This window comes from Macaca thibetana, chromosome 19 (assembly GCF_024542745.1).
Source record: "Macaca thibetana thibetana isolate TM-01 chromosome 19, ASM2454274v1, whole genome shotgun sequence".
NCBI classification, from domain to species: domain Eukaryota; kingdom Metazoa; phylum Chordata; class Mammalia; order Primates; family Cercopithecidae; genus Macaca; species Macaca thibetana.
This window is the reverse complement of record NC_065596.1, coordinates 48,822,044-48,849,507: the sequence shown is the minus strand read 5'-3', so window position 1 is coordinate 48,849,507 and position 27,464 is coordinate 48,822,044. Positions and strand designations below refer to the sequence as shown.

At 55.0% G+C, this 27,464-nt stretch overlaps 2 protein-coding genes across 2 annotated transcripts in view; both read right to left on the bottom strand.

Annotated features, from left to right (window-relative positions):
- Positions 1-27,464, bottom strand: part of PEPD (peptidase D) — an 873,572-nt gene that overhangs the window by 105,695 nt on the left and 740,413 nt on the right. The window contains exons 3-6 of the mRNA XM_050768467.1: positions 20,844-21,027; positions 19,276-19,403; positions 8,943-9,006; positions 1,666-1,713 (exon numbers count right to left, since the gene is read on the bottom strand). Of these exons, the coding sequence (XP_050624424.1) occupies positions 1,666-1,713; positions 8,943-9,006; positions 19,276-19,403; positions 20,844-21,027 (424 nt within the window). The remainder of the gene's footprint in view (positions 1-1,665; positions 1,714-8,942; positions 9,007-19,275; positions 19,404-20,843; positions 21,028-27,464) is intronic.
- The window catches only part of SLC7A10 (solute carrier family 7 member 10), a 315,424-nt gene that overhangs the window by 285,310 nt on the left and 2,650 nt on the right, over positions 1-27,464 (bottom strand). The window lies entirely within an intron of this gene.

Sequence of the window (27,464 nt, the reverse complement as noted above, 5' to 3'; positions counted from 1 at the left end):
GTGCACTTGCCAGCAGTTTTGCTAACAGAGTACACCGAACAACGGAGACAGGGTCATTTACAACCTGACATGTCCACCCTACTGCTGTGTCCAGTTTCCACTGGCTGGAACGGGACCTTACATTCTGTATTTGTTCTGACTGGCTAGCAACTTAGAACTTTCTAAAAGAGGCAAAGGTAGAGGGGAAGAAAGGAAGGAGGAAGTAACTTGTGGGATGCTGACAAAGGTAAAAACACTTTTAAATAAGGCAGAGGCACAGGCCATGACCTAATGCTTGCTTGGACCAGTATAAGCATGCCAGGGGAAGTATTTAGGCTAAATTGTGGGAGCTAAGAACATAAAGTATATTGATTTATTATGGCTAGCAGATATTTAAGAATGTCAGCACGGGTCTTTGAATAAATTTTGCTTTTTATATTCCATCTCAAAAAAAAAAAAAAAGACAAGAGGGAAGGGTCACTTTGGGAGGAAGAAGGCTTGTGGACGTGCCTCTTATATGAAACTCCCAAGCTCAACGAAGTGTAAGAAAGCACACTTCTCTGAGAAATTTCAGAGAATTCTCTGGGGGCACGCCACAGCCCAAGTGCCCCCAAAACCCTGCCAGCGTACCCGGAGCCCACCTTGCACTCCCCACCCTAGCCCAGGCCCTCGGTCAGTCACTGCACCCCACACCCCTGCTACCTTGAGGGCAGATGCCAGGGGGTGTGGTTTTCAGATTCTATTAACAGGGGAGACAGAGGATGGGAGTAAACTTTCCTTTTTCCTTTTCAAATTTTTTATTTTTAATTTTCGTGGGTAGGCATTAGGTGTATACATTTATGGGGTACATGAGATATTCTGATACAGGTACGCAATGTGGAATAATCACATCAGGATACATGGGGTATCCATCTCCTCAAGCATTTATCCTTTCTATTACAATCCAATTATACTCTTCTGGTTATTTTTAAATATACAATAAATTATTGTTGACTGTAGTCACCCTGTTGTGCTATCAAATACTAGATCTGATTTGTTCTACTTAGCTATATTTTGGTACCCATTAAACTTTCTACACCCACAAATTCCATGAGCTCAGCCTGACACAAATACATCTTCTAGCCAGGCTTAACCCTAGGAGTGGGTGTGGTGTCTCGTCCACATCCTCATGACAGGACACAGCAGGTCCCGGGGAGACTCAAGGATGGGGTCCCATAAACAGTTCGCTATTCAGACTGAGCAGGTGTTGCTACTTATCACCGATAACCATTCCTCTTGGTTTCTTTTTTTCTTTTTTGAGACAGAGTCCAGTCTGTGGCCCAGACTGGAGTGCAGTTGGCGCGATCATACCTCACTGCAGCCTCAAACTCCTGGGCTCAAGCACGTCTCCCGCCTCAGTCTCCCAAGTAGCTGCGACCACAAGCACATGCCACCAGGCCTGGCTACATTTTTAATTTGTTGTAGAGACAGGGTCTTGCCATGTTGCCCAGGCTGGCCTGGAACTCCTGGCCTCAAGCGATCCTCCCACCTTGGCCTCTCAAGGCATAACAGGCATGAGCCCCCGCACCTGACCCCTCTCAGTTTCTTAATCCTCCCCTATGGTCCCAACCTCTGCAGGAGAGGTGGCCGCCTAAAAACCCTCCCCAGAGCCAAGCACTGCCCCACCCCTGGACACCAGCCACTTACCAAAGTGAGGAGGACAGAGGGCTTCTGTGACGTCAGGACACTGGCAATCTAGAAGGTCAGAAAGAAAAACCCACTTTAGAGGCACCACTAAGCCTAATGAAGATGACATGCCACCATTCCTTCACAATGACAGTACACATTTATCAAGCAGATTCTTAGAACAAGCGACGCGGGTGCTGCCCTCACCCTGCAGGTGAAGAAACCCAGCTTTCCCTGGTTGACGGACTTCTGAAAGCCACACAGCCATAGAGGGGCAGAGAGGATAAACCTACACCTGGCTCGCTTCCCACCGCACTGCCCTGCTTCCAGGCACCACACAGGTCCCTGGCTCCAAGCAGCCAGCGCCTCCCACCCTCCAAGGCCAGCCCCTCTGCCCATCTGCAAAGTCCCTGCTCAAAGACCCGTCCCCCGGGAACCCTTTAGGCTCCAGCCCTATCAGCCTCTGGTTCCTAGGGCAGGGGCCTCCCTCCCTGCTTCCCATTCAACCCCTAGACCCAGGGGAGTTGGCCTTCCCCAATCCCATCCTCTGGCCCCCACCCCACAGCCCACTCTCTGTCCCTCCACCATGACCCACTTGGACCTCCTGCCACTGCAGGCCAGTTACTTCCCAGCCAAGCCCTTGAACCTGCGTGCCGGGTCAGCTCATCTCTCCCCGCCTCTGCTCCAGCTCGTATCTCTCCCTGAATGCCTTCTCCCCATCTTACTGCCTCATCGATTTGCACTCCGGATGGAAGCCCCAGCCCCCTGGGCAGGTTCATTCACTCCCTCCTCCACTGCCCCACTGACAGTCACCACTCCCCTCAGCAAAGCGCCATGTGCCAACCAGCCTGCCAGGTGCAATTTCTTCCTCTCCCAGGCCGTCCTCCTCAGTCTGCCCTGTATCTTGGCTAGTGCAGACCCTCTTGTTTCTGAGCACCCCCAGGGCAGAGAAAAGTCTCATCTCCACAGCCCTCGCCTCTCTCCACACCCCGATCCTAACTCTTTACACCCGCAACTCAGTGGGAGAGTGAGGAGAACGTGGTGTTGTTTTAACAGCTTGATTGAGTGATCACTGACGTACTCTACGCTGCCTGTATTTAACACAGACATTTTGATAAGTTTTGACATATGTATACATATACCTTTTTTAATACTGAGATGCCTCCCAAGAAAACCTGGAACGTACTGAAAACTATAAAAAGATAAAATGCACGTACAATCCTATCTCCAGAGACGATTTAGCTTTGCACATAAAAACAGAGATTTGTAATGACATTTGGATCATATGAAATTACATGCTTCACTTATTTCCTGTCATTATATATTCTTCAAACATGCAATTTTTAGCAGTCACTACCGCTGGGGACAGTAAATGTCCAGTAAGTCACTGCTGATGGCCTGTGCCAGTCATCTTACACACAACATCTCATTTAACCACATGGGGAGACAGCGCGGCAAACAAGCAGGTTCTGCAAATGAGAATGGCTTACAGGTTAGAGAACTTGCCTGAGTCAGGTGAAAAAATAATAGCACAGCCCAGATTTGAACCTATGGCTGTAGAATACTCTTTTAGTGGACGCTACTCATTCCTCTACGGGACACTTAAATTACATCTAATACACTTTGGGAGGATGGGACGGGTCAGGAGATCGAGACCATCCTGGCTAACACAATGAAACCCCATCTCTACTAAAAATACAAAAAAATTAGCTGGGCGTGGTGGCGGGTGCCTATAGTCCCAGCTACTCAGGAGGCTGAGGCAGGAGAATGGTGTGAACCCGGGAGGCGGAGCTTGCAGTGAGCCAAGATCACGCCACTGCACTCCAGCCTGGGCAACAGAGCAAGACTCTGTCTCAAAAAAAAAAAAAAAAAAAAATTACATCTAATAATTAGCTATTATAAATAATGCTGTGATGAACATCCTTGCATATAAGGATTTCCTTAAAATTAAATGCCAGTCGGCCACGGTGGATCATGCATGTAATCCCAGCACTTTGGGAGGCCGAGGCGGGTGGATCACAAGGTCAGGAGTTCAAGATCAGCCTGGCCAATATGGTGAAACCCCATCTCTACCAAAAATACAAAAATTAGCTGGGCATCACGTGCCTGTAGTTGCAGCTACTCACGAGGCTGAGGCAGAAGAATTGCTTGAATCCAGGAGGCGAGGCTGCAGTGAGCCGAGATCACACCATTGCACTCCAGCCTGCTGGGCAACAGAGTGAGACTCTGTCTCCAAAAAAAAAAAAAAAAAATTAAATGCCTTTAAAACTGTTGGGTGAAAAGCCACAGACTTTGTCAAGGTTTGCCATGCTCCCGGCCCAATGATCCTCCAGACATGTATCAACAATCTCCCGGGATCCTCTCTCATGTTACTGAGTGACTGCTTGGAGAACGGCTGTGTCCTTTGGCCTCAGTGTTGCAAAAAAACAGAAGGCTCAGCCGGGTGTGGTGGCTCATGCCTGTAATCCTAGCACTTTGGGAAGGCTGAGGCAGGTGGATCACCTGAGGTCAGGAGTTCGAGACCAGCCTGGCCTACATGTTGAAACCCTGTCTCTATTAAAAATAAAAAAAAATTAGCCAGGCTTGGTGATTGTAATCCCAACTAGTCAGGAGGCTGAGGCAGGAGAATCGCTTGAACCCGGGAGGCAGAGGTTTCAGTGAGTTGTGATAGCGCCACTGCACCCCAGCCTGGGGGGCAAGAACAAAACTCAGCATCAAAAAAAAAAAAAAAAAAACCAAAAGGCTCAGCTGTGTCCCTCCACACCCTCAGCTCCTCCAAAGGAAGGGGAGGCTTATTAAATGGAACAGGGCTGCATGTGCTGGCCCTGGGTGTGTTGTTACATTGATGTGAAGGGTCTGCATTCATCGGCACAGAAGGAGTCTGTCAATTACAGCAGCAGAAGCAGAGAGCCAGGAGGCACTTGGGGATTGTATCTGCTATTGTCTTGGGAGGGAGGAGCATGATAACAAATGTGTGGGCTGATGGTTTTTCTCGGGGCGACGACTCTCTGGACGTGCTGGTTAGGAATAATGGAGGAGGGGAGGGCAGCCGTCTCCTTGCAGCACCGTGCTCAGACAATCCAGGCCTGACTCTGAGAGCAGGCTGTGCATCTCCTAGTCCTGGCAGGGCAACATCTTTTATTGATCACAACTGCTTGAGTGGGCCCTGGTTACTTCTGTGGCTGCAAAACCTCTCCCGGCCTGGCAGCTCCACCCGCCCTTCCCCACGGAGACCCATTAGTGCTATGCTCTCATCAGCACACCCTGACTCCGTGCCTCAAATATTAAGGGAACACAATGCGCTGTGTGTTGCTGGCTCCCGATGTATCCCCTCCGATGTATCCCCGGCACACACGACAGCTTGGCTCTGTCAACTCAAGGCCTCATTTCCACGGAATGGTGGCCACTGGGGACCTCTCACACCCTGCGCTGTTAAACGGCCCTGACTTGCTTCATGCCACAGCCAGCATCGATTTCTCGGGCAGCCCCCGGTCTCTCTGGCAGATGGAGCTGGATGGTCACAGGCAGAATTCATCGGAACCCTGTGGGTGTACATCCTCCCCCGGGGACAATCAGAGGCTTCCCACGGACACTTCCTGCGCTTTCCTAACCAGGGCCCAGACCAGGCCCGAGGGCCGCTTTTTGCAGGGTGATGAGCTGGAGAAAAAAGCTGGATATGCCTTTGCCAGCGTTGGGAAAGCCTGCAAGGCTCCAGAGAGCTGGCTCTGCCCTGCAAGCACTGAAGCTTTTGAAAATAAACCTTCTTTCACGGCATTCTCCTCCAACAGTACTGTACACTGGTGCCCTGTACTGCTTCTAAAATTTCAAATTGGTTTCTCAAATGTAAACATCAGGAAACATCACCAACAGTCTGGATGTGTGGCTACTCCTTAACAATCAGGTTCCAGGAGCCCTGGGCTGGTGGTCCCACAGCGTGGCGGCCCCTGTTGACCCCATTGCTCCCGATGCCTGTCCCTGTGCTGCCGCGGTTGTCCTCTTACTGTGCTGCCTGCAGCCAACTTGGTGACCCTGGGACCTTCTCACACCTGCCTGGCACCATAAAGGAAAGCTAGTGCATGGAACGTGTACTCCACCTGCCAGCTCTCAGCCAGTGATCCCGCCAGCCTTTGCACTGGGCCTTCACGGCACAGCCTCGGGGCCCCACTCAGGGTTCTGCTGAGTGCCTCCTTCCCAGGGGAACTGCCTTCTCAATAAACTCAGGATCCTCTGTGGGGAGGAGGGAACCTCGGAGCCAGTTGTGCCCCATCAGACACCTGCATGTCATACACGCTATCACATGACCAGCCATGGTTCAGAGGAGACAAGCGTTGGCTGTGATTCGTCACTGACAGCTGAGGCCACCCCGAGTGAGATGAGGCTGAGCACTGCAGAACCAGCCTGGGAACCCCTCCCCCCTAAATAAAGGGCTTCCTGTCACCTCCCACGATGCAACAGGCCCCAGGTACCTCGAGCAACCTGCGATACCTCCCAGCTCAGCCGGCTCAGTCCAGCAGGTCACACTTTTTGGCAGGATCCCTTCTGAGCCACAGAAAATCAAAGGCACAGGCAGTCCATGCAGCCTCCGCAGGAGTGTCCTACAGCAGCCCTCCTTTCTGAGGGGCAAGGGAGGCCTGGAGGGGAGGCCCCTGGGGTCACATCCCAGCACCACTGCCCTCCAGCTGTGGGGCCGTGAACCAGGCCTTTCTCTCTGAGCCTCAGCCTCATCTACGAACGGGGTGGGGGCCTTGGCCCCGCACAGTCCCCACCCCGCTGTGTCCCCCCCACAGTGGGAGGGACAAGGAGCTCCAAGAGAGCTGCCAGTGTTACTGGAGCCCATGGGGGCCGCCCCGGCATGAAGCGCTTGCTCTGCTGTCAACATGAGCCTTGTTCCCAGTAAAAACAGCGGCAGTAACGGTAACATCAACACCAATCTGCAACGGCAGTGGTGGTGACGGGGTGCCGTGGGGTGCCCCTGAACCCTAAAGAGATTCCAGCCTTTGAACTCTACTGAAACCTCAAGATTCTGCTTTGTACACGAAGATGAAAAGTGAGCCAGTCTCCGAGCTGCCATTCTGTGCTATCATTGACAACTTCCCTGCCCTCTCAAGGCGGCCTCTCTCTTACTTCGCTTAGAGACCAGTTCTCCTTCCTCACCCCCAGAAATCACAGTATACACGGAGCTGAATTTCCCCCCAGTTATAAAGATAAAAATGTCAGACAGTGGCTGGGGAGGCTGTGGCCCAGAGGCGGCTCGGACTCAGCAGCCGAGTCCAAGTCGGAGGCAGGTGCCCGCCCCACCAGGGTCCTTGAGACACAGCCCACCCCAGGCTGTCCCTCCAGGTTTCACATCGAGGAGAGCTGAAGGGTCAAGGTTTCAAAGGGCAACAGTGTTAAGAAGCAGTTTCTGGGGCAAGGAACACATCTGCCACGGAGAGGGTCAGAAGCAAAATGGGAATGAATGAGTAGGTGCCTCCCGCCCCAGTTTCAAGACATACAAGGTAAGAGGCAGATGGCCTTGTTGGGGGCATGCAAATAAACATTCAGTCTATTTTAGATCCTGTACTCAAAGGAATCGATACGCTAGGTCACATGTGTATTGACAGAATCTTCAGATGTTAAGAGTCAACCCCAAAAGCTTGGGATTGAAATAACATAAAGATCCATCAAAAGCCTTCTCTCTCCACAGTCCACCCAGGCAAAAGATGCTGTAGAGACAGGCCCCTGTGGCCCTGCAGAGGTGGGCAGTACCCCTTCACAGAGGCTCTCCTGGGGACCTCTGCCCAGGCACCACCACCCTGCGGTGACTGTTCACTCATGTGGTCACCTCCTGCACCGGACTGTGTCCTGGGCTGTTGAGGTGAGCCCTGCGTCTCAGCCACCTCTGATGCCCTACATGTCCCTGGGACTGGGCAGGGAGAGAGTGCAAGAGGAACGTCTGGGGGAAAAGAACTGGGCGTTCAAGACAAATACAAGACAGTCAAGGGCAGAGTGCACATCAGAACACAGTCAGCCTCCATGGTGTCCACAACTTGTCCTGAGGGCTCAGGGAAGGGGCACCAGTGTGGACCACAGTCTACAGCAGATACAGGGGCTGGTGCAAGGCCTCAAAAGATGGATAGCAGAAAGATAGAGAAAAGGAAAACATAGTCCAGGACAGCAGAACTAGGGGCAGGGCTGGGCACATGGTAGTGTCCTGCCTGGAGTCAAAGAGAGTTGGCCACCTCCAAGCTGGCTGCGCCGGGCCGGGCTGGGCCCCACAAGCTGGGCAGAGACAAACTGGCCTCTCACAGCACTGTGTCCAGCCATGATCCCTGGGAACCTGCCTCTCAACCAGGCTGTGTCCTGCCCAGAGGAAGGGGGAAGCTGCTTGGCCGCCAGAGCTCCCCCGGCCACTTCCACACTGCAGCCCCGGCTCTTAGCATGGGCCACATGCGATCTCTGTCTGTGGAAATGTGGCTACGGGAGGGCCCCATCCAAAGCCGATGCTGCCGGGTCCAGGTTGAACTCCCAGCGGCAGGCACTGACTTCTGGGTGCTTCGCATTCCACACTGCACTGACCTGCACAGGATGTCAGGTTGTGAGAGCGCCCAGGGCCAGAGCACAGAGGCCTCCTGTGTGCCAGACAGTGGTTTAGTGTCAGGGCCTTTGGTCACGTAGACCACAGGGGCTCCCAGCTGTGCTCTCGCCTCTGTCCCAGCCCTGCCCCACTGGCAGGAAGGAGAGCTGGAGTCAAGGAGTCAGGGCAGCCCCTTTCACCTGCCTGGACTTGGTTGGCACAGATTCAAAACCCCAAGAGGACAGTCACACGCCTACCCGGGCCACATGACACCAGATGGACAACCCCACTGAGAAGTGGATTGAAGTCAAGGGACCTCCAACGCCACTCTACAAGCCTTTCACAGCCTCGGGCTTTTCTGACAGCGGCATCAGCAGGACTCGAGACGCACAAAGGCCTCGGCCTAGCCTCACGGTGACTCAGATCGTCTGCCACCGCTGCAGGCAGGCCCGCCCCTCAGAGACACCTCATGTATCTCAGCGGCCACAACCCAGGTCACCAGACACTTCCACCCAGAGAGTCAGAGGCCTTCCCAGGCAAAGCAATGGCTCCGCAGAGAAGCCTGACGCATGGATTGCTGCCTGCTCCTTCCAGATGGCAGCACCCCCAGCGTGGCGGCCGGTGGCCAGGCGGTAGCGTCCCTGACATCCGGCAAGGTTGTGGCAGTGGAAGGAGAGGAACTCCAGGAGTGGAAGGCGTGCTAGAAGCCCTGGGCTGCTCAGAGGAGGAGCCAGCTACCCACCTCATCTGCGTACTGGACGTCATCCACGGCATACTTCTCCTTGAAGTGCTCCTTGGAATGGATCCTCAAAGAAAAGCACAAGGAATGCCAGGATCAGGGCTTGGTAATGGCTCAGCATGGTCACCTTCCTGCCTGCCAAGCCCAGGCCATGGAGCCCCAGGCCCATCCCCATCACGGCCAGCACCCAGCACCCAGCACCGAACAGGTCTGCCCAACACACGCTTGGAGGGCAAAAGACATTGGGCCACGGAGTGACGGATGAACCACAGCTGCTTTCCTCAGCAACCCCTGCTCCTCTGTGACCCTAGCCACCTGCAGCCAGCCGCTGCAGACAAAAAGCCCTATCATCCCCCTCCACTGCCAGAGACAGTCCACCAGGGTAGCCAGCTAGTGCACCCCACCCTCTGTGGCATAAAACAATCTGTCTGCCAGATCTTCATGGAGCATCTTTAAAGGAAAGTTTATTTTGAGGTCGGGCATAGCAGCTCACACCTGTAATCCCAGCACTTTGGGAGGCTGAGGCAGGTAGATCACAAGGTCAGGAGATCAAGACCATCCTGGCTAACACGACGGAACCCCGTCTCTACTAAACATACAAAAAATTAGGGCATGGCGGCGGGTGCCTGTAGTCCCAGCTACTCAGGAGACTGAGGCAGGAGAATCGCTTGAACCCGGGAGGTGGAGGTTGCAGGGAGTCAAGATCGCGCCACTGCACTCCAGCCTGAGTGACAGAGCAAGACTCCATCTCAAATAACAATAATAACAATGTTTATTTTATTTCCTAGAGACAGCATCTTGTTCTGTCACCCAGGCTGGAGTGCAGTGGCACAATCACAGCTCACTGCAGCCTCAAACTCCCGGGCTCAAGCAATCTTCCTGTCTCAGCCTCCCAAAGTGCTGGGATTATATGCATTAGGCACTATGCCCAGTCACAAATTAACATTTTTAGAAAGTCAATATCAGTATTACTCAATGTGATGAGAAAAACTCAAGCTTACTCATTACCCCCGAAAAATCTGCCAGTGAGAAGAGACAGAATGGACGAAGTTGGGCAACCCTCGTCCACCTCCTGACAGGCCCTTTGGTCACAGCTGTGCTAGGCAGACCTCCAGTCTGGGTCCAGCAAGCCGCCACCCCCAGGCTCTTGGTCAGCAGATAAGTCAATGTCGTTGTTGGTGACGGAGCTTACGTAAGGATAAAGGAACACAAACCACACAGGGGAGACACTGAGAGCCAAGTCCAATGACACACGCGCACTCGGTCCTACGCCATCCCACACCTGGGCCCCACCTCATCACAGGGGCTCTATCCCCAGCCGTGCCCCAGCCCCCCAGCTGTCTGTGACCTCACAGCATTACAGTCACGAGGTGCTGGGTCCCAAATAGGCCTCTGACAAAAAACAGCACATGGTCTCCGGATGGTACCTCCTGGGCTGTCAAGGGGTGGTGGTGAGACAGGAGAACAGGGTCGGGAGGCAAGAAACCTAGGGCTCTTTCATGCAGACTTCCTGGAACTAAATTGAAAGGAAAATCCTAACTTTCCACACCTAAGTAACAAAGGACCAGAGGCTGCTCTTTTTGCAAATCCCCTTTTTTTTGAGGCAGATGGGAAATTGAAAGTACCTCTGATAACAAGTGGAGTCTTGGTTTGCACACAAACGTAACTTTCTAACTTCACTTTAGAAGTTACAGAGGTTTTAGAAGTGAAGTTACAAAGGTTGCTTTCTGCAACCAATCAGACTGATTGCAGGCCACCACTTCATTTACACAAGGTGAGCACCAAGTGGCCAATGGGAAACCTCCTGGGGGTATTTGGACCAGAGAAGGTTCTGTCACTAGGCCCTTGAACCTCTGCTCAGCCGGCTCCCACACTATGGAGTGTACTTTCATTCTTTTGTTGCTTCATTCTTTCCTTTCTTTGGGGGTTATGTCCAATTCTTTGTTCAAAATGGCAACAACCTGGACAACTTGCAGTCAAGACCTTCTACTGATAACGGGGACAGAGGGGCTGCGGAGGACAATGTGCCTGGGGAACCCCACAGAACACGGTGGAGGGAGAGAACCTTGGGACTCGCAGGTGACGACCTTCATGAGTGAGCTCCTGGTGTCCTAAGTGCCATTCTCAGCCTTTGTGACACTAAGGACCAGCATCACTCCCAGGAAACAGAATCCGCTCCTCTCTCTGAGTCCTCCACCACTTCCCTCCCCACCCAAACCAGGAAGTACCGGCCACAGGGCCCAGGGACAGCTGCAGCGAGCAACAACAAGGAACACCGAGGGCCCAGGAGATCTCACCGTGATCAATCAGCTGCTCAGTGCAGCCCATAATCCCCTTTGCCTTCTCTCCCTTTTGGCTTCTCTGAAATGATCACGGGTTATCAAGCTCCTGCTGTTAATTAAATTTGCATGATTCAGTCACATTCACTTGTGCATTTGAGACAAAACTCAAAAGTTAAATGGTCAAGGTCTGACACCTCCATTAGGACGGCCTCGAGCAGTTACGGGGCAGGAATTGATGACGAGCGCCTAGCCTGGACTCCGGAGGCCCCAGACGCAGGGCTTATTGTGCAGCTGGCTCAAGGGAAGCCTGCAGACCCTTTGCTACTGAGCAACCACACTCTCGGCACCGAGGTGACCCCACAACCCGGCACAAAAGCACGTGTCAGAAATACAAAAGGCAAGGCCATCAGCCCTGGACTTTCTGGCTCCATAACAGACACCATGCGTCCTCAGTTGTTCCCAGCTCTGCCTCTAGCCCCCCTCCCTTCATTGCCTCCAACTGTGACAGGAGTGGAAAGCAACCTCACGGCAGACTGGGGAAGTACAAAGGACATGATTTTGAGGCCAGCGCCCTACAGAGGATCAGTGTGGCAGCCATCAGTGTGGCACCTAACCTTGTCACCTCCACTCCCGTTAGGGGCCTGAAACCTCCCAACTCACCCCAACTGTGCAGAGGGAAGCCACCAGGAAATGCGTTCTGGCCCCTCCTGCCAAAAAGCGCCTCCCGAGCCGGAGGCCTGATTCTCAACAGAGGAGCCATTCGACAGATAAAACCTGAAAAGCTGCAAACAGCTTTTCTGGCAACTGTGGATTTCATTCTCTCTTAAAGGGCAGAGATAATTAAGTTTGGATAGTACTTATTTTTCATGTTTGGGGACTAATTATAGTAAAAACCATTTAAACGTCACCCTAAGGGATATGCGTGCCAGACTTCCACGTCAAACCAGTCACCGAAGGCTTGGCAGCCATGATTTGGTGGGGCCGATGAGAAAAGAGGTGTGGCCACACAAGCCCTGCAAAGCTGGCTGGAGAGGCCCCTGGGGGGCTCTGGACTCCCGCAGACCAGGCTGGCCAGGGCAGGAGGAAGGGTCTGCACACTGTCCCGTGGGGAGTCTGCGGTCCAGCAATGGTACTTCACGTCAGGCCCCATGGCATGGGAAGTCTGGATAGAAACAACCAGACTGGAGGCCGGGCACCGTGGCTCACACCTGTAATCCCAGCACTTTGGAAGGCCAGGAGTTCAGGACCAGCCTGGCCAACATGGTGAAACCCCATCTCTACTAAAAATACAAAAAAATTAGCCGGGTGTGATGGCTGTAATCCCAGCTACTCAGGAGGCTAAGGCAGAAGAATCGCTTTAACTCGGGAGGTGGAGGTTGCAACAAGCTGAGATTGCGCCATTGCACTCCAACCTGGGTGATGAGATCAAAAGTTCGTCTCAAAAAAAAAAAGAAAGAAAGAAAAAAAGAAATGACCAGACTGGAGAGGATGGGTCAGCAGAGAAGCTGCTGTCACCCCACACACACTCCCCTCAAGTGCCAAGGAGAGCTTTGGGAGGAGAGAGGAGAAGTCCTCCTACCCAAAGGGGCTCTCGTCCTCCACAGGGGTCAGCATCCAGGGACCCCAGCTGGGCCCTGGCATGAATGAGAGAGGGCTTTCCCAGTCCCCGGAGTCAGAGCCCGTGGCTGCACACTCTGCAGTGACCGCCAGCACCTGTGGGGGCCACGGGTGGGAAGGAGACATTAAATTAACACCACACAGAGCAGACACAAGGAGTCCTCTAGAAAATGAAATTTCAAAGAGCAGGTCTTGCCGGCTGGCTGACCACCTGCATGCGGTTAATGAATAAGTAATAGGGCCAAATTACAGCCGTCACCATCCATTTCCCGCAGCCCGGCCTGCCTTCAGCTACAAACAATGCTGCCCGGCCGACTCTCACTCTGCTCACCACAGAAGGCAGCGGCACTTGCTCCGCGGTGAAAGCCGGCAGCCATCCAAGGATGTCATCAGCTGGTGAGCGACAAAAGCAGACCTCGCCACAGTGACGCAGGTGCCTACGCCCAAAGACCACTCCCCGAGCAAGGCTTCCTCGCAGGGGCGCAGAGGGGACAGCGCTGCCCGGCAGGCTGGAGACCAGGTCCAGTGACCAGGCCTGCCCAGGGTCAGCGCCTCAAACCGCCCGGACAGCAGCTGAAGGAGCTCTTCAGCCCCTTCTCAGAGGCCTGCACGGCAAAGAGGGCCCCCCACACCCTGCCGATCACGGGGAGCGTGGGAGGGAGGCACCAGAGAGGCTGGGGAAGCCTCGATCCGCCGGACACTTGGTGGGGCAGAGCTGGAAAAACATACCACACACAACACACCCTCATCACAAACACCCTACACACCACACACACCCACACACAACACAGCACACTCACACCCACCACACCCCCATCACAAACACTGCACACGCTACTCACACACCCACACACACCCCCATCACAAACACCCTACCCACTACACACACACACCCTCATCACAAACACCCTACACACCACACGCACCCACACACAACACAGCACACTCACATCCACCACACCCCCATCACAAACGCCCTACATACTACACACACACCCACACACACCCCCATCACAAACACCCTACACACTACACACACACACCCTCATCACAAACACCCTACACACCACATGCACCCACACACAACACAGCACACTCACACCCACCACACCCCCATCACAAACACCGCATATGCTACTCACACACCCACACACACCCCCATCACAAACACCCTACCCACTACACAAACACACCCTCATCACAAATACCCTACACACCACATGCACCCACACACAACACAGCACACTCACACCCACCACACCCCCATCACAAACACCGCACACGCTACTCACACACCCACCACACCCCCATCACAAACACCCTACACACTACACACACACACCCTCATCACAAACACCCTACACACCACATACACCCACACACAACACAGCACACTCACACCCACCACACCCCCATCACAAACGCCCTACACACTACACACACACCCACACACACCCCCATCACAAACACCCTACACACCACACGCACCCACACACAACACAGCACACTCACACCCACCACACCCCCATCACAAACACCACACATGCTACTCACACACCCACACACACCCTCATCACAAACACCCTACACACTACACAAACACACCCTCATCACAAATACCCTACACACCACATGCACCCACACACAACACAGCACACTCACACCCACCACACCCCCATCACAAACACCCTACATACTACACACACACACACACACACCCCCATCACAAACACCCTACACACTACACACACACCCTCATCACAAACACCCTACACACCACACGCACCCACACACAACACAGCACACTCACACCCACAGCCTATCACACACACCCTACATACTACACACACACCCCCATCACAAACACCCTACACACTACACACACAGCCTCATCACAAACACCCTACACACCACACGCACCCACACACAACACAGCACACTCACACCCACAGCCCATCACACACACCCTACATACTACACACACACACACCCCCCCATCACAAACACCCTACATACTACACACACACACACCCTCATCACAAACATCCTACACACCACACACACCTGCACACAACACAGCACACTCACACCCACCACACCCCCATCACAAACACCCTACACACTACTCACACACCCACACACCCACCACACCATCACAAACACCCTACCTACTACACACACACACCCTCATCACAAACACCCTGCACACCACATGCACACCCACGCACAACACAGCACACTCACACCCACCACACCCCATCACAAACACCCCACACACTACTCACACACCCACACACCCACCACACCATCACAAACACCCTACCTACTAAACACACACACCCTCATCACAAACACCCTACACACCACACACACCACAAACACAGCAATGCCCCCCACACGCAACATACTCTACATGCATCACACACCTCACACACACCCCCCACATACGTCCTCTCCACATCACATCCATACCTACCCACCCCTCCACATGCACCACACCACACACAGGTATGCACTCCATATGCACACACAGCCCCCCACACATACACCATACATGTGCAAACCCTCCCACCATACCCACATCCATCTCTCACACAAGATGTGGGTATGGCCCTGGGAAGGCTGAGCGCCCCTCCCTGCATACCACAGCCAGGGACGGAACAGGGTACAAAGTACAAAGGTTCCAGGAGGGCCCCCTGACCTGGTCAAAGAGGCTCCCCAACTCTGGGCTCTGAAGCTGCATGGGGCGCTGACTCACACAGGCCCACAGCCAAAGCCATCCTCCACTAAGCCCGACTCCGATGAAAAATGATGGGAAACGCTCTCACATCAAAAAGACACCACACACTGTTGTGAGCAGAGACTCGGAATAAAAATGCATTCAAAACTACCACCCTCCTCGTCCCAGAACGGGCCTGGGGTGAGGAGTGGGCCGGCCTCAGGCTGCCCACGGCCCCAGGCGTCTGCAACCCTGACAACAGCGAGACCGTTTCCGCAGGAAGTGGCAGATCTTGCAGACGGGGGTGTCGTTTCCCTGGGCGACTTTGGATCGCAGTATCTGCCAGATGGATTTTCAAAAACCATCAGATAGGGACTCAAAAGGAAGCTGAGGAGCTGAAGGTCAAATGTGCAGTCTGGTGGGTTTTGCTTGCAAAGGCCAGGTACTCCCGTCAGCCTCGCTCCCGGTGCCCTATTGATTTCAGGAGCAGCTGGAAGCAGCCGTACGCAATCAGATCTGGCCACTCCCCAGCTCCAGTCCCACACAGTCAACCTCGCCACCACTGCTCTGTTACAACTGAGCTTTGTCTCCCGAGGGCTCAGGATGTGGAGATTCAGACAGGGTCACCCCAGGGCAGAGGAATGGACAGGCCTGCTGGGGGTGGCTGTGGTAGGGAACCAGGATGGCAGGACACAAGGGTCTACCTCTCAGCTATGGGGCCAGAAGCCCCCTTGGGATGAAGGTTGCCTGATCTGACCTGCGCAGCATGCACACAGAGGAGGCATCCGCCCTGACTGCCGAGCTGCTTCTCTGAGCAGTGGGACATGTCAACAGGCTCTGAGCCAGCAGTGAGGGCCATGAGGAGGATGAGAGGGCAGCCAGGTCAAAACTGCAGGTGTCACCCAGAGTCAAGGATCCCCTGGCACAGGAGCCCTCACTCGTCCTGAGGTGTGCCACTTGCAAGAAAGTGCACTCAGCAAGAAAGGCTGAGGCCACAACTCTGCTCTGGGTGGAGAGAGGATGCTGGGAGAATCCTCCTGCAGAAAGCAAACCTAAACTCTTCATCACTGCTGTCCCAGCTACAATGGCTGCGGAATAAACCACCCTAACATTTAATGGAGTGCAAAACCACCGATCATGTTCATGGACTCTGAAGGTCGGGAATTCAGACCGAGCCCAGAGAGGACAGCAAAGCTCTGCTCCACATCTAGGACCTCAGCAGGTGGAAGGCTGGGGCTCGGAACCACCTGGGGCTCGTGCACACTGGCGGCTGGTGCTGCTGGCGGCTGGGGTCCCCCTGTGGGGAGTCTGTGCTTCCTCATGATGTGGCGGGTGGGTTCCCAGGGCAAGCACCCCACGGGAGAGAACCAGGTGGAAGCCACAGTGCAGTTTACAGTCAAGCCTCAGACGTCACCCAGCAGTACTGCCACCTGGTCATGAGGCCCAGACCTGGGTCAGGCGGGAGGGAAATAGATGTCACCTGCAGACAGCGAGTGTCCAGAAACACTGCTGTGGCCATTTTTGGACAAGACAATCTCCCTCCTGGAACCATCCCTGCCTCATGTCAGTGTCACAGATATAACCGCCGCCACAGTGGCCAGCACTGTAACTCCAGTCCTGGGGGGCTTCCAGAGCGGCATCACAGGGAAGGAACTGGAGCCCCAAACACGACCAGACCCACTCGCAGGCCCCACGGCCCCTCAGAAGCCACACTGAGCGAGCAGGCAAGCTCAGCCTCTGACTGCAGCTCCAGCAACACCTGGCGGCAGGACCTGCACGGGTCATGCTACCATGCTGAGCCATTTCCTCTTTTATAACAGGGCAGTCATAAGGATTCCACTGGGAATGAGATGAAGGTCGACAGTAAAGATCACAACAGGATGGGAAGGCACCGTCAGGTGAGGGCCTCCGAGCGGCAGCCCGGTAGAAGCCCCAAAGGCACTCGGCCCGGGTGTGTCCACTCCGTGCCCTTCTTCCCAGGGGCTGAGCCAGGAGATCACCCCCAGGAGAAACAGCCCTCTTTTCTGCTGCTGCCAATTGTGCTCCTGGCTGAGTCCTGCCCAGCAAAGATCCCAGTCTTGCCAGGCTGGGATCCTGCCAAGCAGCCTAAGAGCAGAATGATCACCAACTTGTAAGCCTGAACCCCCCTCCCTGAGACAGCAGGAGCAGCACACACCACAGCCAACGAAGGCAGAAACGGAGTCTGCACTGAAGGAAGGGTGAGGGGAGGGTGGCGCTGGAAGCAGGGGAAGCCCCACTGTGGCCCCAGCCCTCGGCACAGAGCCCAGTCCCTGTGGCAGCCAGGGGCCCTGTCACTCAAACCAGTCACAGCCTCTCCAGCCAACCTGGTAATGAGCGTTCTGGGGCACCAGGCAGCAAAGGCTGCAATTTATACATTAGCCCAGAAAAATCACTCTCCAGGCGGAGATGACACACAGCGAGGCGGCCAGCATTTAGCAGGATCCTCTGATCACCTCAAACCTCCCTGGTTAAGTACAGCGTCCACCCCAGCACCTCTGAGCAGGCAAAACAGCTCCTCGGGGGTGGGGGAACCTGGAACAGCAGGCACCGTGGAGGGTGGAGGAAGGTGCACCGCAGCCCAAGCCTCTGCTCCATCTCACACGTGGGCCAGGAGGGCAGGGCCTGCGCTGTGTGCAGAGGCAGGCAGCAAATAACACACCCAGCATATCAGCAACAGGTCTCAGAAAGGCGGTCCCCCAACCCCAACCCAACCCACCACCCTCAGGCACGCAAAGGGCCATGCCACACCTGTCAATGCCATGCAGGAGTGACGGCCTCCCAGGGCCAAAGCCTCAGACGTTTTCACAGAGCGAGGAAGCTAGAATTTCAGGATTAACAAACTGCACTTCTAAACAAACAAGGCCCCCAGCTGACAGGGCTCTGATGAGTGGAGGAACACCATGGTTCTCGGTCTCGAGTCGAATTAGAAAAAATGACATGGACACACATGGAGTGGTTTTAAGGAGTGGAGAGTTTAATAGACAAGAAGGAAGGGAGAAGACAGAAGGAAGAAGGTCCTCCGTACAGAGACAGAGGAAGGGGGACTCCAAAGCTGAAAGAGGAGGCCCCCAAGTGCAGTGGCCACCAGCCAGGTATATATGCAGAGGCTGGGGGAGGTGGTGTCTGATTTGCATAGGGCTCGGGGATTGGTTTGACCAAGCATGTTATTCACATAGCCCACGAAAAAGCTGGCCCTCCCACCCTAGCCTTTTAATATGCAAATGCAGGGTGCCATGGATGTTCTACACATGTGGGGATACATGGGGGCAGCCATGTTGCCAGGAACGTGTGGGGCAAGGGCAAGAAGGCCTTGGGAATCGCCATGTTGGGTGGACCCAGTTTCTAATGGCCTGCATCTGCATATCAAAGGTTGCCCGCCTGGCTTTAGGAGCTGGGGCTTTACCAGAAAACTTCCCAAGGACCCCTTTTCCTCTCTGTCTACCTAAAATAATTTCTTAGTAACTCCTACGACACAGTTGTACTCCAGCTGTAACATCCCTTCCCAACCAAGGGTGCAGGGCTCTGGTGCGAGGCAGGCTGTCACAGCCCTGACCGCATGCCCTTCCTCCTGTAGTTCTTCCCTACTCCCCATCCCCAGGCCCAGCCCAGCCCTCCCATCCCACCTCCCCTCCACCTCCCCTCCCCACCGCTGGCCCGTGGTTGGTAGCCGCGGTGCCCCAGCCAGGCTGCTCCTTACTTTCCCATCCAGGTGGCATGGCTGGCAGGAAGCCTGGGCACAAACAGGGTCGACTTCCCAGTGTCAACATCAATGACGCCGTAGCAGCCTGGCTCAGTGACACCGAACGCCCAGTGAAAAAAGGACTCCTGTGGCAGGAACAAGAACTCTTGTTAGCCAGTGGAATGTGAGGTGCAAGGAGGCACCGGTGGCTGCATCGCAGCACCCCAGAGAGCCAGCTCAGACCGACAGCCTCTTGCAACTTACCCCAGCCCCAGACATCCCTTCCCCTCAGCACCCGACTCCCTGGCTCATCCTCCCGTGGTTTGGCAAGGGGCAACCTGGCAGCTCCTCCACCCTGCTGGGAGCCCTCCCTGATGCTGCAGGTTTCGGGTATGTGCCCGAGCCCCCCTGTATTCCCACCCCCTAGGCCCATGACAGGGCGCCCAGCACCACCACACATCCAGCTCAGCCCTGCCTCTCTGCCACGTGCAGGCAGGCAAGACGCTCCCCAGATTCCAATGCCCAGGCCGGATATCTGCACGGAATGGATTCCTCCATTTAGGACTTCTTACTTCCCTCTCCCACCCCCGGGGCGGCTGATGACTTCAGTGTTTAGGGACGAATGCTGCGCTAAAAGGACGTCACATAGGTATGGTGGAGGAGGATCTCTTCCAAAATTAGCCTAGCATACCATCAGAAAGGGAGCCAACAGCTGAATTTAGGAAATCGGTTTTTAAGCCGCAGAATATTTAAACCTGGAGAAGCATCAAGACTGGCCAGAGAAAACTTATTTAGACCGCCATGTCCCTCACAGCCATAGGACTGCAGGCTTGCAGCTGTGTGAACAATGGAGCAGACAGACGGGACCCTTCCGGCAGAAGCTGCTTTTCGTAAAGAAAAAAATTGTCTGCGGTCGCTCAGCAATGGGTCTCAGCCCATCTGTGGGGTGCTGGGGCAACAGGGTTCAGCTAGGGAAGCCATGCCTTCCCATATTCTCTCCACACCCGGCTCCCCTTCACATTCCCATCTCTCTTCTTGCCAGGATGCCGCATGGACACATTCCCTAGGCTCTGCCCGCCCCAGAGAGGTTCTGAAGTTCCCGCTGTGATCAGGCTCCAGCTCTGGGCATGGCAGCGGGGAGAAAATAGCACTACATTTAGAGATGGAAGACGAGGTTCTAATCCCAGCTCCACCTCTTGGCAAGTCATTTTCCCTCTGAGCCTCAGTTTTCTCATCTGCAAAATGGGTGTAATGCTAAGATCTGTGAAAGTGGGCCAAGCTCAGGGCCTCACAGTCTTCCTGGGTGGGTATCCTCACGTTCCTGTACCTGGGGACTGAGTGCTGCCAGTGACTCTCAGCCATGGCCACCATGACCAGGCTGGTTGCCTGCAGGTGGGCCACCCGCCGCCCCACATCTTCAAGTTCTACATCTTCAAGGAGCCCCTGGACCACTTCCCAGGCGAGGAAACGGAGGCTCAGGGAGGGCCACAAAAGGCAGCTCTGGCCAAGCTGGGGCCTCCAACTCCTGCTCAGGCAAGCGGCCCCATCACAGGCCTGCTCACCTGCAGCCAAGGGGGCAGGCTTACCTGGCGGAAGAGGACCCCGGTGTCGGTGCAGTAGCGCTGAGTCTCCTCCCCGCCCTGCAGGACCACGACAGAGCCGGCCTGCACAGCGGGGTTCTTCCGCAGCCGCTCACACAGGCGCTGCCGGTTCAAGGCAAAGAGCGCCAGCGGCACCTTCAGGGTTTCATTCCCCAGCCAAAATGAGGGTCTGCAGAGGCAAGAGCACACACAGCCACACAGGCCTCTGTTAGCATCTCCAAGCATGCCCACACCTGAGATCGGGGTGACCGGAGGCCCGAGCCTGCCGTGGGACCCCCATCAGCACGGGGCAAGCTGCCCAAGCTCTACCTGCTTTTGACCCAGAAATAGCTCCTCACTGGTCCCCCTGAGGACCACAGGGGCTTGTCTCCCCTCCATCATCCATGCTGTCCTGACTCCACCCCCCTGCTCCTCTGCCCCCCAACCAACTGCCCAGCAGGCCACAGGGACTGCACACTCCTGAATCTGCAGCAGGTCCCCAGTCCTGCTGCATTGGTGCCCATGACCCTGGGGGCCACTCTCTCTGTGGAAACCCTCCCCAACAGCAGCTGGCCCAGGCTCCCTACCAGCCAGGCCCCCAGCTCCCAGCTCAACCTCCCTGCTGGAGCCCAGCTTGGCCCAACCCTGGGGCCTCTTCCCTAACCGGCTCCTTCCCTCAGCTCAACTGAGCTCACCCAGTCCCTCAGCTCAAAGGACCATCTCCATCTGCAGACCAATGACGTCCGGCTCCAGACTCACAGACCCATCGGCTACCCTCAGCAGGCAGAAGATGGCCCTGAACCAAAGCCGCTCCTCCCCAGCCTCCCCCGACACAAAGCACCTGCGCCTGGACAGTCCTGCAGGCCATCCTGACCTCCTATCTCATCCCACCTCCTGGCCACCAGCAAGGTCTGGACTCTACCCTCAATGCACATCCCCATCCTCAGGGCCACCGCCCCATGTCCCGTCTGGACAACTGCAGGCAACTCTCAGTGGCGCTCTTGGCCCCAGCTTCCCCACAGCCTGGTCTGCACCTTCTGCCAGAATGGCCCTTTCGAAATGCCAATCCCAGCACACACTCCCTGCCCGACCCCGTGCTGGCTGGCTTCTCTGAGTGCAGACTTCACTCCCCAGCCACGAGGGATCCAGGCCCCCAGTTCACCCTTGGTTTCCTCTGCTGCAGCACGGGCATCCTCGCTCATCCCTAAACAGCCAGAACACTCCAGCCTTTGCCGCTGCGGTGCCCTGTGGGGAATGCTCTTCCCAAGGGCCCTTTTACCCAGCCTCTGCAGAAATGCCCCTTTCCTACCCACCCCACCCCCCAGCTCTCTTCACGTCTCTCTAGAATCCCCATCACTCTTCATTTATTTGTTTGCTGGCCCTCCGGGTAACATGTAAGCTTCCTCAAGGCAGGGACAGAGCAGGTGTCGGCATCTATGGAATGAATGAATAAACAGACAGTGGTCCCAGCAAACAGGCTGGAGGCCGGGGCGGGCGTGGAGAGACAATGGGGATGAGGTGGAGGAGGAGTAAGCAGGGGCGGGGTATGCAGGAGGGAGCCCCTGCAGGCTCTCCAGCCAGGGGACAGTGGGTGGGCACGGAGGTCAAGGAGGCAGGGATGTTCCAGAGCTGGTGAGAGCAGAGAGGGCTGCTCAGGAACTGCAGTGAAGCTGCGGATGAAACCTGCCCTCACAGTGCAGCACCGTGAAGCTGCCTGGGGCACCTCTTACACTCACCTCACATGGGACCCTCAGAGGCCCTGACCCTCCTGCCAGGGTCACACAAGCAGGTGACACCTCCTGCACATCTTGGCTCCAATACGACCTTCTCAGGATGGTCTTCCCCAGCCTCCCTCTTTGAACCTGCAACTCTTCTCCTTGCCCAACCCCCTACTAGTCCCTGGCCTGAGGTTTCCCCACTTGCTCTCCAGATACACCCCCCTGCACTGTGCCCAGAGGCTGACCCACCCAACCTCCTCAGCGTGCACGCTGCCTCCTGCCTCCAGGCGTGCTGAGCCTACGGCAGGCACAAGAGGCTGGGGGCAGGAGGAGGAGGAGGAGGAGGACAGTGGATCCACTCCCCTGGGGACCCTGGAACTAAACGGCTGGGGGCACCTCTCCATCCAGGGCCACTGCTCTGATGAGGCCACCCTGCCCCACAGCACGGCCCTTGCTGGGTTTCTGACCAGGTTCCCCACTCTTCTTTCCTGGGTTCCCCTAACGTGCGCACAGCTCTGCATATTGTCCCCACTCTCCACTCTCCTTAGTGGCCCCCTGGAGTAAACACCTAATGTGGGGCCAGGTCCCTGGCCAAGACAACGCTTAGCACTCAGCACCTTCCAACCTAAATGCAGTGGGTGCTGCCTGGTGCTTCCTGGTGTTCTCCAGTCCACCCCCTCGGGTGGAAACACTGGGAGATGGAGCTCCAGGTTGCCTCGGTCACTGCCATGCCCTCACCTGGCACCTTGCCCGACACACAGCAAACGCTCAACACATATCTGCTGAATGACACACAGGGCCACACACACAGCTGTGGGATGAGAAGATGCCACATCAGCCGCAGCGGGGCAGGAAGCAGCCCTGGAGCCCCAGCCCGCCCAGGAAGGGTAGAGGGTCAGAAGCAGCCGCACATGCTGACATAACCAGAGCCCCCTCCCACTCCCCCACATGCCCTTCCTACCCTCCCAGGAGGGGGAACAGGTGGCTGGGTGGACACCAGCAGCCAGAGCTTCCTCTGGGCTGGGGCTGCTTTTCTGCCACACTCAGCCATCGGGATGAAAGGGCAGAGGGAAGTCGGTGAGAGTTTGTAAACATGACCGCATCCCAGATGGCCATGCCGTCGGGAACTGAAAGTGCAGTCACCAGCACCTTGTGCTCACATGTCCCCCACAGCCTCCCACGCCCTTTCCCTTCACTCGGGAAAGCCCATGGTGGGATGGGCACAGGGGCAAAACTTATCTCTGCAGAGTCCCCAACAGTACAGGGGCAATGACACTGAGGACCTGCTATGGACAGCCTCAGCAACAGCCGTCGAACAGCATGACCGGCCGAAAATGCCCATCCTCAGCCACCAGCCTGGCCCCCACCTGCAATGCTCGAAGAAGCGCTGGCCTTCCCCTTGTTCAGAACCTTCTGAGAGACTGAAATTTCTCAGGGCACACGGACTGGGATCCCAAGGGCTGAGCAGAAAACTTGATAAGCCACCTTCTCCTTGAGCACTCAGCTGCCACTGCAAAGAAAATCTACAACCACAGCCGGGCGCGGTGGCGGGCGCCTGTAGTCCCAGCTACTCAGGAGGCTGAGGCAGGAGAATAGCATGAACCTGGGAGGTGGAGCTTGCAGTGAGCTGAGATCCAGCCACTGCACTCCAGCCTGGGCAACAGAGCGAGACTCCGTCTCAACAACAACAACAAAAAATCTACAACCATGCTTACTTCTCCACAGGGCTCCGCCAGAACAGAACCCACCCTGTGCAGGGCTCTGGGCATGAGAAGGGCTAGCCTGAGCCACGAGGCAGGGCAATACGCTACAGTCATTAATTACAAGACACCAAGGAATAAAGTTTTATAGAGACATGCCCTTTGATTTCTCATGGCAGAAACCAAACCCCCAGAGAGACTGTCAGGCTCAGAGCCAACACAGATGAATTCTTCCTGCAAATTCAGCAAATGCAGCACCAATAAAACATCTCCAACAGGTTTCTGCTGCAGCTTTCGTTAAGTGGCACCCGGAATTTAAAAGGCAAAAGCCATTATCATCCCCAGGTCCCAAGAAAATAAGCCATGCTTTGCTGCAGACAGGGCACAAGAGCTCCAGAGCCTCAGAGACCCACAGAACAAGTCTCTGAGACCCAGAGGCCAGGTTCCCCGCTGCCCTGGCAACAACCAAGACCCGGTCAGCAGCCCGGGACCAAGAACAGAGTGACCGAGACTGAGGCCAGTCCCCAAGGAGGGTAGGATGCCACTGCCCCTGCAAGCCGTCCCTGTCTCCATACAACCCACACCCCCGTGTCAGTACCGGGCCACCCTCTCCTTAACAGCCAACTGCAGGGCTCTTACCTAAGGCCTAGGGACCCCCAAGGATTCATCCTCAAAATCAGGGGCTCCATCTACCTGGATGGGAAAAAGCTATACCTTTATTTTCTCTAACCTCCAATTCAAATTTACATTTTCTTCAATTATTCACATAAGTAACAACCTACTCAGTGTCAGCAATGCATGTTAATCTGTCACCAGCAAAAATCAAAGGTATTTTAATATCACATTATTGCTGTTGCAGTATCTCGAAATATCACTTTGCACCTCACAACTTCAAAATTAAAGTAGTTGGGCCAGGCGCAGTGGCTCATGCCTATAATCCCAGCACTGTGGGAGGCAGGAATTTGAGACCAGAATGGGCAACATGGCAAAACCCCATCTCTACCGAAAACACAAAAATTAGCCAGGAATGGTGGCTTGTGGTTGCGGTCCCAGCTACCCGGGAGGCTGAGGCGGGAGGATTGCTTGAGCCCTGGAGGCAGAGACTACAGTGAACAGAGGTCCCAACACTATACTCCAGCCTGGGGGACAGGGCAAGACCCTGTCTCAAATTTATGTAACATTTTGATAACTGTATTTCCAAATAATTGGGTTTTATTTTTGAAATATTCTGTACTTATTTCATGCATTTAAAAACATTATGCCAGCCAGGCACGGTGGCTCACACCTATAATCCCAACATTTTGGGAGGCCAACACGGGCAAACCACCTGATGTAAGGAGTTCGAAACCAGCCTGGCCAACATAGTGAAACCCTGTCTCTACTAAAAATACAAAAATTAGCCGGGCATAGTGGCGCACACCTATAATCCCAGCCACTCGGGAGGCTGAGGCAGGAGAATCACTTGAACCTGGGAGGCAGAGGTTGCAGTGAGCCGAGATCAAGCCACTGCACTCCAGCCTGGGCGACAGAGCCAGACTCCCTCTCAAAAAAAAAAAAAAAAAAAAAAAAAAAACATGATGCCAAGAATGGTGCGTAGGTTTCACTGATGCCCGTGGGGTCCACCACACAGACAAGGAAAAATCTCTGCACTAGAATGTGGAGTCACTGGCCAGGCGCGGTGGCTCACACCTGTAAACAAGGCACTTTGGGAGGTTGAGGAGGGTGGATCACGAGGTCAGGAGTTCGAGACCAGCCTGGCCAACATAATGAAACCCCATCTCTACTAAAACTACAAAAAAAATGGCCAGGCGTGGTGGCAGGCACCTGTAATCCCAGCTCCTCAGGAGGCTGAGGCAGAAGAACCGCTTGAACCCGGCAGGCGGAGGTCGCAGTGAGCCGTGATCATGCCAATGTACTCCAGCCCGGGTGACAGTGCAAGACTCCTTCTCAGAAAAAAAAAAAGAATATGGAGCCACTTCTAGATAGGGCCACACCGCTAAACTCCCAGCAGGAGAGGCCAGCCAAGGACCAGCCACCTCCTCCCCTCAGCCTCCAGCGTGGGGCCAGGCACCAGACAGACGCTCGGGCAGCCCACTGGGTGTCTGACCGTAAGCGCCAAGCTGGAGAGGGTTGCCACAGCCGGAGAGGACCTTGAGGCAACTGACCAGCATCTTCCACCTTGCACCTCTCAGCATACACAGAAACCAAGAGAGGGCTGTGTGGAGTCAGGACCTGGAGAAGAGCCAGGGAAGGACACTCAGTGGCCAGCCTGCCTCCCACAAGCCCACCCATCCCCAGCCCCCAGAGTCGGCCTGAGTCTTCTGCTCCTGGAGCGCAAGGTTCACATTAGGGTGGGGTCGGGCTCGTGACCCACAATCTGAGTCCTGCAGCAGACTCTCCAGAAGAATGCTGACTCCAGTGTAACCTATGGCCCAACAGGTACACGCCCAGGGCAGCTCACCTATTGCCTCTTTCTGGCTCTGCAACAGCTCCTGGGAGCCACTCAGTGAAAGAATTAAAGCTATTTCTTCATCCTATTCCTCGGAATTCTGTCACCGTGACTCCTTCCCTCAATCACTAGGAGTCTCCCAGGAAAGCACGATGGGATGCTGTACTAATTTAGAGTAAATCCCCTTTTCATTCATTTCACCAAGCACCAATCACAGGGCAGCCACAGACTGGCCCTGAGGGTACAACAGAACCCCTGGGCTCTAAGGATGCTAAGAGACGCATGAATGAAGGGAAGTAACTCCTAACCCACAATGGGCAGACGTGGAAATGTGTCCTGCTGGGGAGAAAACCGAGTGCTCTGGAGTTCTGAGCACTAAGCCTTTACCGGAGGGCTGGGAAAGGCTTCTGGGAAAGGGAACCATCTGAGCTGGGCCTGCAAAAATGTGAACAATCACACAGAGGACAAGAGCATTCCAGGGATAGCGGGTGAGTGTGCAAGGGAAGAAAGGAATGGAAAAAGCCATGTGGGGGAGCAGATGCAGACAGGTCTGGCTGGAGCTGAGATATTTCAAATTATCAACCCTGTCTGTGGAATGCTCAAAGCATGGCTCAAGGAGACAGCAGTGCCACCAAGTGCCATGGGATAGGGACCCCTCTCCATGAGGGGATGGGAGGTGACGTCACAGCACTCTGTCTCAACCTGAAGCCTATACTCAGACTAGCAAGAGAAAGTAGGATCAACCCTGAAACACTCCCAG